The following is a 14,957-nucleotide window of genomic DNA, read 5'->3' as shown; positions in this document are numbered from 1 at the left end:
GAGTAAAATTCAAATTCATTCTTCATAGTGGCTGATGAAGAGAAGTGCTTAATAAACGACAGTAGCTCAAGAACTATAACTCCACACAGATATAAAGAAACAGATTCAAATACTGCCAAAATGTTCTAAGTTTTCTGAATTCCAACATTAATTATGCCAGCAACACAGCACTGCTATTGTATCCCCACCTGGCATAAAGTGACAACAGACCAAGTTCCAAAACACCATTTCCTAGATCAGACTGTCCTTGCATTTCTTCTAGAAAAGCCTCTTTTGTGATACACTTTTGTAGCTGTGACAGTAATTTGCCACCTCCCACAGACTATCCTGTCTTCAATTTTCAGTGATTTACTCTGACACTTTGCCTTAGCGCCTAAGCCAGGCATACATCTTCCTGAAGTGTGTCACATTTAGGTACCTTTAAAGAACTGACTGCATTTAAATCACAGAAAATGACGATTTTCTCTTTTCGAAGGGAGACAAATGACAGCTCAGTCATGTGGCAAATGAAACAAACAGCAGAATCATTGTCTAACCAACTCTCAGACTTTTTCTTTAACCCCACATAGGAGGCACAGTAGATCGAATGGAAATGGATCATGCTTCTCCTGTTCTGCAAAACACACACTGTTTAGGACCTGACCTTGGGCTTCTCTGATTCTTCTGTTCTCCGACTGTTTGACCTTGCTTTCTTAGCCCCAGAGATCTCAGAAATACAGGTGGCACTTAAGGTTTCGTATCTGCCCTCTTTACTCTATAAGCCTGATGTCCTCACTCACTTGCATTACTTTGATTATTACTTCTCTCTGGATTACTACAGATTCTGTTTTCTCATCCTGATCTCCTGTCTGGATACCTGATCCACATTCTCACTGCTCTGTTCCCAACTAGAGCTCTCTTTCAGAAGCCTCCACCCTAATATGTTCCAAATAAAGGCCCTGCCTTCTTATTACATTGAAGTCCAGGAATAACGTTACTACCTTCTATAGACCATCAGTCTGCAAATCCTGAGATACTCTGACACCCTTCTTCTCTTACTCTCTGCACTTTATCAACTACCAAATCGTCCCAGTCTTCAGTTATCCCCACTCCTTACAAATCCATCCCCTCATCTCCCTTCTATGACCATCAGCCAGCTCAGCCTCCATCATCTTTCATCTGAACTATTTACTTGTCCTCTGTTCCCTTGGTCCTTCGATCTGTCGTAACTATTGTCTAAATCATACATCCACCATTGGCCCTATCTCCTAACTTCCACAAGACAGAAAATGGTTCTATAGCACCCATTCTGTAAAGAAGATATCCAAACATGAAATACAACATTATGAGAACTTGAGGAACGAAAAACTAAAGGAATCAGAAAAGGTTCCATGAAAAAAATAATCTTCTCACTGGACCTAAATTGATTTTAAGGACATTTCTAAATAACTGACAAATAGCTCATAAGCTACTCCATTTAGACTCCATTATTAGCTGATGGTCCTTGAACTCCATCCAGGGCTTTGATTCTCATGCAGGTAACTCCCTCCCTTCTTACCTCTGATTAGGAGCTGCATGCCTAAATTCTGTGTGGCTTTAAGGTCTGGCTAATACGCGTTCTACTCGAAGAAGCTTGCTTTGTTCTTCACAATGAGGGTCTCTCTCCCTCCCCTGACATCACTTCCCTTTGGCTTCTCTGTTACTGCCTATCACAAAGTTTTTAAATCAAAATACAAAAGAATACGTATAATACATATGTGTGGTCTAGAGAAAAATAAAGAACAAGTACCTATTAATCCATCACACAGCTAAAGAAATAGACTGTTACTGATATCCTGGAAGCTCCTTGGAAAAACTCCTTAATTACATCCCCTCACAATCACAGGGAGAACCACTAACCTATCTTTCACTTTCAGTTTTTAAAAGTACAGTTATGCACTGCATAACGACATTTTAGTCAACAATGGACCACATATACGATGGTGATCCCATAGATTAGTACCATATAGCCTAGGAGTGTAGTAAGCTATACCATCTAGGTTTGCGTAAGCACTGTAGGGGAAGAAGAAATTCTACTCTACCCTCCCAGGTTCTTTTGGCTGGTCTAAGAATTAAATTGACATGAGACAGATTAACAGGAGAATATCAAACAAAAGTTTAACAACATCTATACATGGGAGAAACCCAGGAAAACTGAGTAACTCACCAAAATGGCTGAAGCCCTCACTTTAAATATCATCCTCAGCTCAAGACAAAAAAAGATGTTGGGGATGAGGAAAGTCAGGGAATTCAAAGGGAAGGAAGGCAATTCACAGGTAGGTGAAAAGAAGCAAACATTTGGAAAACAAGTGTTTGGCCACACAGAGACAGAAGAACACAGAGGGGAGCCCAACAAACAGGCTTTTCTCGGTCCCTCCCTGTCAACCACCTAGTTCATGTTATGCTAAGGTGATAGCTCGCTTCCCAAGACAGGTTTTTTTAATCTGAATTCTTCTAGGCAGTTAAAAGAGAGGTAACAAGAAAAACTTTCTGAGTTTTTTGTTTCTTAAAAATAATCAGCCTAAAATAATCTTCATGTTAAAGAGACACATTTTGAGATGGTAAATTCTGTTGTCCTTCAGTACACTCTATGATGTTTGTGCAAGATGAAATTGCCTAATGACGCATTTCTCAGAACATATCCCTGTCAATGAGCAACACATGACTGCATATATGTGTCCCTAAATAATGTAGCATTTAGTTCTGCATGGTTTTGAACCATATCTAAATAAATGGAATCAAACTGTGCGAATTTCTTCTGCCCCTTGATTTTTTTCATTCAACCTTATAGTTCTAAGATTCAACCATGTTGATGCTGATTACTAGTTCATTTATTTTTGCTGCAGTATCATACCACACTTAGGAATAAGTCAAAATTAAATACATTTTACTATTAAAAAATGCTGCTATAAATCTTCTCATACCTAATTTCTGGTGTACTCCTATACCTTTCAAACTCGAATCATTCACTCAATATGTCCTAGGAGACTGCTCTGCGCCAGAAGTCGTATGAGATCCGAAGGGGAGGAGAAAACAGACTCGTCCCTCACATGAAAGCCTGGCTCATTTGGGGAGACAGACAGTAAGTAAGTAAATAAACAGAACATCAAACATTATGACAAGTGCCACACAAGGAAAGAATTAAATCTATGAGATAGAATTACCAGGAGTGACCTACTTTAGAAGAGAGTAGCCAAGAAAGCACCATTAAAGACAGGTGACAGTTAAACTAGGACCCAGAGGAAGAGAAGGGACCAGCCTTGGGGAGAGGACAAGCACAAAGAGCTGAGACAAGAGCTCTTCAGGCAGGAGGAACAGAACACAGAGCTTGTCATTTCTATTGTCCACCAGAACTGATGCGAGCCCACTGTGGAGCACGGTGAACGACGGGGATGGAGAGATGGGCCAAGGCAGAGGCCATTCCATTCTGAGGGCAACAGGAATCTGTTGTAAGCAGAGGAGTTGTGTCCGCGTGTCACGCACTCTCTCGGAACTTAAGCTCCTTGAGTGTGGGAACCAAGTCTCCATATCGTTTTATCTCCTGTGCAATCTTGGAGCCCAAAAAATGAATGAGCAATGACAGAGCAATGACAGTGTGCCCTCTCCATTAGGACATTACGCTGGGTGGAAATTTACACAAAATGAGAGCCAGCCCTTGACCTGAAGCAGTTCTCAACACAGACCGGGGCAACCCTCCTAACATGATCTATCACACAAAGGCACACATATGGTGCTTATGTGAGAAACTGTCGTTACGGGCAATCATAAAGTTTGGGAAAAATTGGAGGCAGGTGGGATTAGCTTGTAAACGTTTCCAAAAGAAGTAAATTTTTAACAGTATTTGGGAGGAATAAAGGGTTGCAGACCATTGCAGACGAAGGGTCAGGGCATTTCAAGTAAACAGAAAGGATGGGAGAGGAAGGAGCAGATTAATCATAAACAGATGAGCTCGAGAAGTGGTGCAAAGGGCCCAGGCTGGAGAGCAGTGGGGGCAGAGGCGGTGGGAAAAGGAGAGGCCAGGTGGCTTAAGGACATCACCTTGGATATTTACAATCCAACACACCCAGCACTCTTCTAAGTGTGCGTTACTAAATGCCATTTGGTTTAGAAGTGGGAGGCATCTCTCTTCAGCTCCTCAGGTTTGAAGGAAGCGGCTGAAGGAGGGTGTTTTTTACTTTAGGACTCAGAAGATCCAACAGAAGAAAACACCAAGCGTATTAATATGCTGATCCACCCAGAAGTATTACTGAAAACTGGGACCATGCTCATGATGAGACAGAGCAGTCTTCCGTCAACGAGATTTTGTGGCTGAGTCGTTTGTCCTCATTTTGTAGCTCATCAGGCCTGAAAAGACCTTCTAGATCTGTCAGCTGGACACTGGACATGCAGCTGAGCCTCTTTCAAAACTGCTGTCCCCGTGGATGCACTGGGCTCGCGAAACCCCTCTTTTGTGTGTTCCTAATTCACTTTCTGCTCCCTTCCGGCTCAACATGCAGAGCACTAGCCAGAGCGTGCTGGCTGCATATTTTTGTCCTGGTGGTTCTGCAACACTTTCTGTAACAACTGCAACCTGCCAGTTACCTCTGGGGCTCTACTATGCACCAAGGTCATCTCATTCTTTCTTCCATCATCTAACTTAGAGGCACTTTTCAGCCCTGTAGACTTCTCTTCCGCACATAGGTTAAGTCTTTCTTATTTTAGACATTTGCATTGCTGTATTTCCTCTGAATGATTCTACATTTCTCTATCCTCAACTCTCCTCATGTAACCAGCTTAAAACCTATTGCTGGGGCCAGCCTGGTGGCGTAGTGGTTAAGTTTGTGCTCTCCACTTTGGCGGCCTGGGGTTTGCAGGTTCGGATCCCGGACACAGAGCTATGCACTGCTTGTCAAGCCATGCTGTGGCAGGCACCCTACATATAAAGTTGAGGAAGATGGGCATGGATGTTAGCCTAGGGCCAGTCTTCCTCAGCAAAAGGAGGAGGATTGGCAGTGGATGATGGCTCAGGGCTAATCTTCCTCACACACACAAAAACCTATTGCTAATTTTGACTCACCTCTCAAGAGCAGATTTTTAACCTTAATGTATCATTTTCCTAAGGGTAATTTTCAAAGCTTCACTGAACTGCCTAGACATATAACAACTGTTAACAAAAGGTTACAAACAAGAATACCTGGAATTATTCAAATTACCTAGTCTTAAAAGTATAGGCAAATGTCACTTTCCATATTAACTATCTGACAAGGCCTAAAGAGTAGACTCGGGCATTAAAACTACAACCACAAATAGAATCCAGACAGCTTAAATCTAAACTTTATTACGAGGATTCAAATTTCAATTAAATTTAGGTTATTTGGGGGGACAGGATAACCCCTTAGTAAAATGACTATCACAGAATATCGCTCTGAACACACTGTCTATGGGAAAATTTCATATTGATAGTACTATACGTCTTAAGACATACTGAAATGAACACAGAGCCTTTTATCTAATTTTCTAAGGGGGCAGTTCAAATTTGGATCAGGAATGTGATTTTTTTAGTGTTTCTTTATTATATGATTGAATTGAATCAAACTGTTTGGAACTTGACACTTCCAAATGGATACAAAGTACTAAAAAGGCAATAATCTACTACTTTGATTCCCTGATTTAATCCTTTTAAATTGGGTAGCAGCATACTTTTTGAAAAAGCTTTTTATACTACTCCTGTATTTTGGTTAATTTTGTTCTCCAACTGAGAATGGCATATGTTCATTTGTTTTATGACTGTGCATGCTGATGGGGGCAACGACAGAGCATTTAGAGAAACGCAGCCAACTCCTGAGTGAGGTACACGGAAAATCAGATTAACTCTGCCACACATCACCCTCTTCATTTATCTTTGTCTCAAGAAAACAAAAAAGGCAATCCAGAGAACAGAGTGACTAACTGGTAGAACAACTCACAACATAGTGCTTTTTGTAGTCTTCGGATTTTGATGGCTGTACGGTAGGCAGAGAAACGTACGTTATTCAGGTCAGCTGAAATGGAAAAGAGAAGACATTTAAAAGCATGCTTATTATTTAACTTATATTGAAGGGCAAGAATGCATTTGTTTACTTCAGATGATGGAAGAGTACGATGTCTGTTTGCATTAAAAAGTCTCCTAACATCCAGATCATTTATTCAAGAAAATAATTAAATGTTCATTAGCACCATGGGGAGATACATTCCAATGCAGTGCCACATGGAAGATTTTAAGAAAGTATTTTCAAAGAGAAACGGAGGGAAATGAGGGAAAGGAAACACAGCCTTTTAATTCTCGATGGCTTAATAAAAATATAGCACACAGTGGGCTGAGGGTCCTTCCTTCTCCATTGCTAAGAGGAATTCTCCTCCAGGGGCATTTTTTCCCCAAGGACAATCAGTTTTCTGTCAACTAGGCTGTCCATCTCCCTACTCATATAGTAGTCTTACTTCTATGTTCCTTCTGTCCTGATCTATTTGCTTCTTTCACTCTTTTATAGATCTCTTTAAAATTATCCTCTAATCAATATTCAAATCTTCAGAAACAACAGATTAAGTATAGTTAATAATACTGTGTTATATATTTGAAAGTTTCTAAAAGAATAGATCTTAATAGTTCTCATCACAAGAAAAAAAATTTTGTGACTATGTATAATGATGGATGTTAGACTTACGATGGTGAACACTTCACAATATATACAAATATTGAATCATTATGTTGTACACCTGAAACTAATATAAGGCTATATGTCAATTACATCTCAATTAAAAAAATCCTAAAGATTTGGCATTAACTAAAAAAAAAAGACATTGCAATTCTTTCTCTGTCTTCTAAAGACAGAGAATCAATATTAGAAACTAGTAGAGTTAGAAGAAAACTCAGAAATCATCAAAGTTTGTTCTCTCATTTTACAAACTAAATAAACCAATGGCTTTTCTCTTGCTGATTCAACCTCTGAAGCCGCCCTCACCCTCCCGAATGAAAGCTCACACAGATGCCTGTTATTTAAAGAGATAAAAAGGGTTGCCCACCAAGGACCAGCCCCATGGCGTAGTGGTTAAGTTTGAAGCGCTCCACTTCGGTGGCCCAGGTTCGCAGGTTCGGATCCTGGGCGTGGACCTACACCACTCATCAGCCATACTGTGGTGGTGTCCCACATACAAAATAGGGGAAGATTGGGACAGATGTTAGCTCAGGGCAAATCACTCTCACCAAAAAAAAAAAGGGGGTGCCCCTCACTTGCTGAAATGGGAGTGGGTGTCAGAGCCTTAGGGGGCTGCTCTCCCTCTCCAGCAGCACAGTAGCCCCCCAAAGAGAAAACCCTTTCTTTCAAAACCACTGGACTAATCTAAAGGAAGCAGCTAACTAATCAGTTCAAAGTCATATTCTATTAGAAATCTACCAGATCACAATTCTCATCTCATGTGTTTTCTTGCATTTTTATGTTGAAATAATTTTAGCATTTAATGACTACTTAGGCAAAATGAAATTAGGCAGCTAATTTAGTAAGATTTACTAAATAAAAAATGAGCTAAAAGCAAATTTAAGCAGTGGATTATAGGTTGCTGTACTGTAATTGTTTTTGTTTTGTTTTCACACAAAGGTGAAGCTTAATACGATTCAATATGAGAGAGGTCAAACCTCTAATTACATTCCTCCTTTTAAAATCAACCTTCTCTGGCTCATGCTATTTCAAACCTTGCATTCTTTTAAGAAGAAAGGTAAAAAACCTGTTTACTGCATTGCCCTTAGAAATTCAACTGCTTTTATATGTCAATAACATGATCCTTTAAACATAACATGCTGTGCAAGAAAAGCTGGTGATTAGTTTCCATTTAAGACTATACATATCTTGGTTGTTTGGGTTAATTCATTACTATTAAATAAAACAACGCTCACCAAGGGATTGAAAAAGTTCGGTCATTTTAGGATGATCCCAACAGGTTGTCTGTGTTTGATGGCTGGAAAAAAAAAAAGGTAATATATTTAAATAAAAGAACATAGGTCACACAGAAAATATGCAAATAGAATATTTATTCAAATTTTTAAAAATACATGCAAAATTATCCCCATGATGGCTCACTCAGAAACCTGATGTCCAATTATTACTTAATATTTGAAACATCAATAATATATTTTTATTTGGGCAATTACTTTGCGAAAATACAAATGAAAATTTTTGCTTTATCTTTTTCAAAGAGAATTACAAGCAAAAATGAAAACCTAGATGTAAAGTGTGACCGTCGTGGATCCCGGGGCCTCAGGCTGGATGTAGCCAGATCAGTGGAGGCCCCATAATAGTTCTACTTGTGTTAGACAGATGGAGATGCTCATTCAGAATAAATCCTCTGACAGCAGAACTCCTGGGAAGAGTTGCTAACCATTAGAAGTCCTAATCACATTTTCAATGAACAAAGAAATGCAGAGTTTAACTCTGAATAACATCTCCACCTCACATCTACTGAGCCTCCCTCTTCTTTAGTCCTGAGTCTCTCCCTCCTCAGTGTAAATTTGTCCTTTTCCCCTGTGGGGACCCACTGGGAATCCAGAATTGGGATAGAGATTATTTTAAGCTGAAGACATCTGAGATTCAAAAGATGCAGAAAGAAACCTTCTCAGAGCTTCCTTTATCTGACTAAAAGCAGCAACTTCTGGGAAATGAGGCTACCATAAATGCCCTCTCCAAGGGAGTTTCATGGCCGTGAAGAAGAGAGAAAAACCACTGGCACCTGCATAAACAAACATTTATCTCAAACTTTCTTATCTCATGTTTGTTCTCCTAAAAAAATCATTTATCTTTCCCAAAGAAACCTATGTGTTCTTCCCATAGGAGCCCTTTCTCCCTGATTCCTTTCCTCTACTAAGTTAAGCCCCAAATTTTAACCACCCCTTTGAGTGACTCATCACTGTATGCTCATTGCTCGCATATATAAACTCTTTTTCTCTTGCTAATCTGACTTATTAGTTTAATTCACAGAAAAAGAACCTAAGAGGTTAGAGGAAAAGTTGTTTTTCCTCCCTGACACCCCCTTCATGTATATCTGGGTTCCCCACTCCCTTTAGGTATGTGTTTCTCTCTTGCCCTTCTGACTCCTTGTACCTCTCTCAGCTTCCTTCAGTTAACCAGTAGTTTTTTTAATAGGTATTGAACAGTTTTTCTCATCCTTATTCTTCACTTTAAAAGCAAAGTTTATATTTTCTCTTTTTCTGTAAATTCCAAAACTAATTCACAGAATTAGAAGTATTTTGGGAATAAGATGAGGGTAAAACAGATGAACGTAGTGGTTAAATTAGGTTCCTTCTTTTTGGATGTGTGTGAGGTGAACAGCTCTTCCCTTCAATGGGTCAGTGGCTTTATATTTAAAAATAGTTTACTGTCCCTTATCTAGGACAGAATAGAGTAATAATATTCAATAGTACTCAAAAGACTACTTGGATTACAGTTCTTATAAAACTGTTTAATAAGCTAAGTGAAATGGTACAGTACACAAGAGAATGATATTAAAATATTCATATAATCAAATTTAAGAGAAATTATTTTTTTAAACATATACTATATCAAGAAGTGGGGCACTGGGAAAATGACATAAACACTGTTATATATACACAGGTAACAAAACCCCCAAATAACTCATAATTTGCTTTGAAAAATATTTCAAGTTTATATTTGAAATTGGGTATGTAAAATGTCCTGGAAATTCCAAAATCTCAAACAAAATAACATACGTATGATGTGAAGGTCTGTCTCAGGAAGAGTTGGAAAGTTGTCGGGCTTCCCTAACTGGTTCTTGACACCAATGCAGAGGTAAATATTTCTACTTTGTATTCTGCTACTGAACACCAACCAAACTATTCTACCCTTCCACTACCTCAATTGCTCCAAAGACCATGGAGAAAAGTTCTGAAGTTGACTGCCCTGAAATTCTTACTATTCATAGTGTGACCAAGAGCCTCAGAGAAATGCATAGCCTCAGACCCCCACTCCTTCTACGGAATCAGAATCTTCATCTTAACAAAATCCCAGGTGATTCATATACACATTCAAGCTTGAAAAGTACTGACCTAAAAGGCTCCTAATAAACGCAGGAAAGTAAAAAAGAAAAAGAAAAAAGACACCTCCAAATTTTGCTAATAAAACAACTTCGTCCCTACTATCACTAAGAATTAAAGAAGGATTTGCTGGAAATATAGTGTAATTCAAATAAATTCATCATGGGTTCCCAGTCTCAGACAGCTTACCAATATTCACTTGATCTCGTCTCCTCTTTTGCGTAATTTCAATCCCCATGGCAACAGTACCGTCCAGAGACAGACATCGTATCGTGAAGGACCAAACCAGGGCTCAAGAACCAAATGAAAGCTCTGAGCGATGCAGAGCCAAACTTTATACTTAAACAACAGATATAAGTACACTTTCTCTAGAATCACAAGTGTGGTGCTTTGGCAAACAACCCCTCTGGAACCAGGAGGAGAAAATACCCCTATGCAGTCAGGCAGAGGACTGAGATTTCAATGAGAACACTCTGCTTGCTAATGGCTCTTTTCAATGAAACCACTACTAGGAGCTGAGGGAACAACACATTTGGCAAACAGATGGAGGGAGGGAAACAGCATCTCCCTCTGTGAATTCAATACCAGTTGACTCATTAGGCAGAACCGCCAATGCTGAAAATAAACACAGCCTCTGGATACAAAAGTATAACTGCAGCTTACCAAACAACAGTAAAAAAAAAAAACAAAGTAGTAGATGCAGTTGGCTGTTGGATTTTCTTTCATTTTTTTTTTTTAAGTGGGGGCAGGGTTTTAAAGCAAAATCCACAATCAACCCAAAGGCTCAAAGTATTTGAACAGCTGTGGATTGCTCAGCTCACCCAGCCAAAATGCTTCCAGTCCTCCCAGAGTCGGCAACCAAAACAGAATAAAAGTAGCATTTTTCCACCCCAAATGACAACAGTTTAGGTTCTGGCCAATCTCAAACATGAAAGAGGAGTGGGACTTAACATTGTACAGCTTGCTACACTATAAAATAAAATTGTAATTTTCTTACTAAAAATCCTTTTTTAAGAGGAAACAGCACGGGAATCTGCCCCAGAATAGAACGAAAAATTAAAAATCTAACAAAGCAGCAATTAACAGCTAAGTCCGAAATCATACGAAGCAAACAATAGTGAGAATATGTGACATGGGTGCCCAGCCACGCCTGCTTGTGTAGGCAAAAACTGTGAAGGCTTTTGACGTGGCAAAAAATTAGTGGGTGTCTTGTGAAGCTTAAATTGTCTTTGAGCTATTTTAAAGTCTGCAAACTGAAGAAAACTGATAGTAATGCCAATGACTTTTTGTCCACAGAAATGCAAATTGTGCCCACTGGAATGCAATTGATTATCATCCTGTGGACATTAACCAGTTTGTCAGCTTTGCATCTATCGTAAACTCGTTTTAGCATCCTTTATTTGACTATAAAGACGCAATACTTAGTATCCTCCTTGCAACCTCTTATAAATTCTTACCTGTTCCCTTATTAAACAGTGAGTTAAATGAAAATCTTTGACACATTCCCTTTCGCTATTTGTATGAGGGTCAAGATTTTACCTATTTAATTTAATTTATTAAAAAAATTTTAATTTTAATTTTCTAATTGAGATATAGTTGACATATAACATCACGTAAGTTTAAGGTGTACAACATGTTGGTTTGGTACATTCATATACTGTAATATGATTACCATCATAGCGCTAGCTAACATATCTATCACATCATGTAATTATCATTTCTTTTTTGTGGTGAGAACATTTAAGATCTAGTCTCTTAGCAACTTTGAAGTTTATAATACAGTATTGTTGTCTATAATCACTATGCTGTGTGTTACCTCTTCTTTACCTATTTTTTTAAATTAGTCTTCAGTACCTGGGGCATCTGTCCCATATAATTATCAAAAGTGCCCCTTTACTCAAGTGTCCCAGTTGGGATAACAATTGGTCCTTATATTTTATATATTTTCAAGTCACAAAAAGTAAAACACAAATAAGATTGTACACCAATGAATAGAACACAAAAACAATGTGTTACAAAACTACAATATATGAGACAATGAACCAACAGCAAAGTACATGTAATGTTGATAGATTGATAAGATACTGATTTCTAGGCAGACTGTTCTGGGAAAGACACTTTTTAAACCCATTTGTCTTCATTAGATCGGTCTTGTTTTTTCCATGAAACCTTAAAAGATGATGAAAAGGCATCCTGCTTGCACAAAAATCAACACTTAGCCTAAAACACTTCCTTGTTACTTATCTATCCAATTTTATGCTTGAAACTGGATTTTGTGAATTTTCCCATGTAGCCTACCATTCCAATTGCAATGATAAAGGCATATAGGAGAAAAAAATTAAAGGTGAGTGAGTTAATGAAAAATACAAACGTGGGAAAAAGAACTATGTACGTTGCTCTGAGATAAGACAATCGCGGAAGGAGAAATATTTCTTCTTTGCTGTGCATAGTGAGAGATAACGACACATTTAACACACTAGGTCAAGATGTATAATATTAATTATAGTAATAGCCTATTATTCGAGTGCTCAATCTGTACCACATACTCTTCTAAACTCCTTCAATGTGTAAACTTAATCCACACAACAATTCTATGAGTAGTGCCAATATTATCCCCATTTTACAGATGAAGGTAACTAGGGCAGAGGGTGCTTAGATAATCTGATCAAGGTCACACAGTAAGTAGTAGAAATGGGACTTGAAACCAGATGGTCTGATTGTAAGCCTGAGTTCCTAATATGGAAGGATACTTGCATGATTGAGGTTTTAAAATATTTTTGATGAATCTGTCTAAATCTGAGTCCACGGTCCATCATTATAATCATTACAAACAACCTCATCTCCCTTGCTTCTCTCTCACTCCTGGCAAAACCCAAGCACGGATCAGCTCAATTACTTGCCTTCTCTGGACCTGAGCAGCTGTGTATGAATACAGCTGGAGAAAATCACTCAACAGACAGACTGATTTTACTTTAAACACTCGACTGCAAACCTCATATGTCCAACTGCTGGCAACTGCACTACATTCCCTAATAAACTTGCTCCCCAGACCCCAAGACAACAATTTACTACCACTTTCTCTTTCCCCAAACCTAAGCAAGTTTCCCTCCCTGCCTTACTATCATTTAACTTGATCTCACACTTCACTGAAAAACTAAAAACCACCAGATTATAATTCCTTCATCTTCCCACCACCAAACCAATAAACATCTCTCCATCTGCCAGACGGTCTTCTTCTCTCCTCCTTTCACTCAGGAATTGCTCCCCCTTCCTCTCAAAGGCCAGTTCTTCCCAAATATTTCTAAAAAACTCTTGTGCTGCATTATCATCCCCTCTCTCAATTAAGACTGATCTCAGAATATAAATGGTCAAGGATCTGCCATCTTTAAATACACAACACACACTCACTACTCAAACCTACTTCTATTTGATTTCCAACTTCACTTCCCCACCCAAACTTGTCCTGTGATAATTATCAATGAATTCCATGCTGCCAGATGGAATGGCTGCTATTCCGTCTTCATCTCACTCGCCCTCTCCTCAGGGTGGGCAGAAATAGAGAAGAGATGATAAACCTCATAAGTAAGTGATAGAGTGTAATAGATGCTGAGAGGTGCTATGTAAAAATAGAAGTCTTCAGAAAATGAAGTTGACACAGGCAAAAGGTAGGCTCTGCTAACACCTTCTTTACGTATGCTTATAAAAGTTATATATCGGAGTCCAGCTGGGGCTCCCAAGTAGTCAAATTTGCATTCAGGTGACTTAAGCATAAAGAGTGAAAACACATTTTGGCAATCTGAGTTGATGTCATTTATCTGAGCAACATCGTCTTAAAGATCTAAGAGGTGACATTTTGGAATTTATAATCTCCTCAATCTTTGTTTCACCATGCACAAATATATGAAGAATATGGAGGACTGCCATCAGTAATGTTGATTCTTACTCTATGCGTGTGTGTGTGTGTGTGTGTGTGTGTGTGTGTGTGTGTTGAGGGGCCCTGTGGAGGGGACAGGGGCAGTAGTGAGGAAGCTGTATGAGGATTAAACTTATATGTTCCTCAGGTTACATGTAACTTCTTGACCCCTCATAAACACTTTCTACCATCTTTAGACTTTAAAAGGCAGGAAATCCAAGTTTATACTTTTGGAAACACAAGGATAAATCTAAAGGAAAACTTAAAGATTGAATGTCAACACTTCAAGAAAAAAACCTTTTTGTTCAAAATCCAAATAAGATATATGATCCTACTTGTTAACAGAAATTGTAAAAGCATAGAGTCTTCCTAAAAAAAAACGCCATTAGCTTGTCATGAAAATGAAGACACAAGGCAGGAAGGCTAAATTGTAAACAACGGATAACTCCAAATCTGTTGGATTCGACTATAAACGCACCTAAAATAATTCCACACTCAGGAGTAGGTTCAGACACAGCATGGAAAGGGCTATACAGAAACATGGGCTATGGCACACCCCCAAATACAAATGTCAATATTCCAGGCATGGTTGATAGAACCTTTGTTATACAACAATAAGACAAGGTTTGTTCGTGTTTGTTTTTAAGTAAAGTGGTAGAATTCATGACCAAATGGATGTGGCTGGGTGTGAGGGCAGGTTCAGGGGATACTTGCTTTGAGGGCTCTGGAAAATTGTCCGGAAGAATAAACACATACACATTCAATAAACCCAGGGGAGCCTCTACTCTGGTAATATCTCTACTTGAGACCAGAACTCAGAGGAAGCCCCATCCCCACCCAACTCTACCCGTGTCTCTCTAGGCCTTCAATCTAGAGAGAATCAGACCATCAATCAATATTCCTGCAGGTCATCTGCTGATGCCTTGGCCTGGGGAGCCCTGTATGCCCCTGCTGGGGTGTGTTAACCCC

At 39.0% G+C, this 14,957-nt stretch overlaps 1 protein-coding gene across 7 annotated transcripts in view; it reads right to left on the bottom strand.

Moving 5' to 3' along the window:
• The window catches only part of UTRN (utrophin), a 504,353-nt gene that overhangs the window by 72,440 nt on the left and 416,956 nt on the right, over positions 1 to 14,957 (bottom strand). For all 7 annotated transcript variants that reach the window (XM_087425184.1, XM_087425188.1, XM_087425183.1 and 4 more), the window contains 2 exons: positions 7,925 to 7,986; positions 5,964 to 6,038 (listed from right to left, as the gene is read on the bottom strand). In XM_087425184.1, the coding sequence (XP_087281310.1) occupies positions 5,964 to 6,038; positions 7,925 to 7,986 (137 nt within the window). The remainder of the gene's footprint in view (positions 1 to 5,963; positions 6,039 to 7,924; positions 7,987 to 14,957) is intronic.

This window comes from Ceratotherium simum, chromosome 38 (genome assembly GCF_057802395.1).
Source record: "Ceratotherium simum simum isolate JZ-2026a chromosome 38, ASM5780239v1, whole genome shotgun sequence".
NCBI lineage: Eukaryota > Metazoa > Chordata > Mammalia > Perissodactyla > Rhinocerotidae > Ceratotherium > Ceratotherium simum.
The sequence above is the reverse complement of the archived record's forward strand: the minus strand, read 5'-3'. Positions and strand labels throughout refer to the sequence as shown.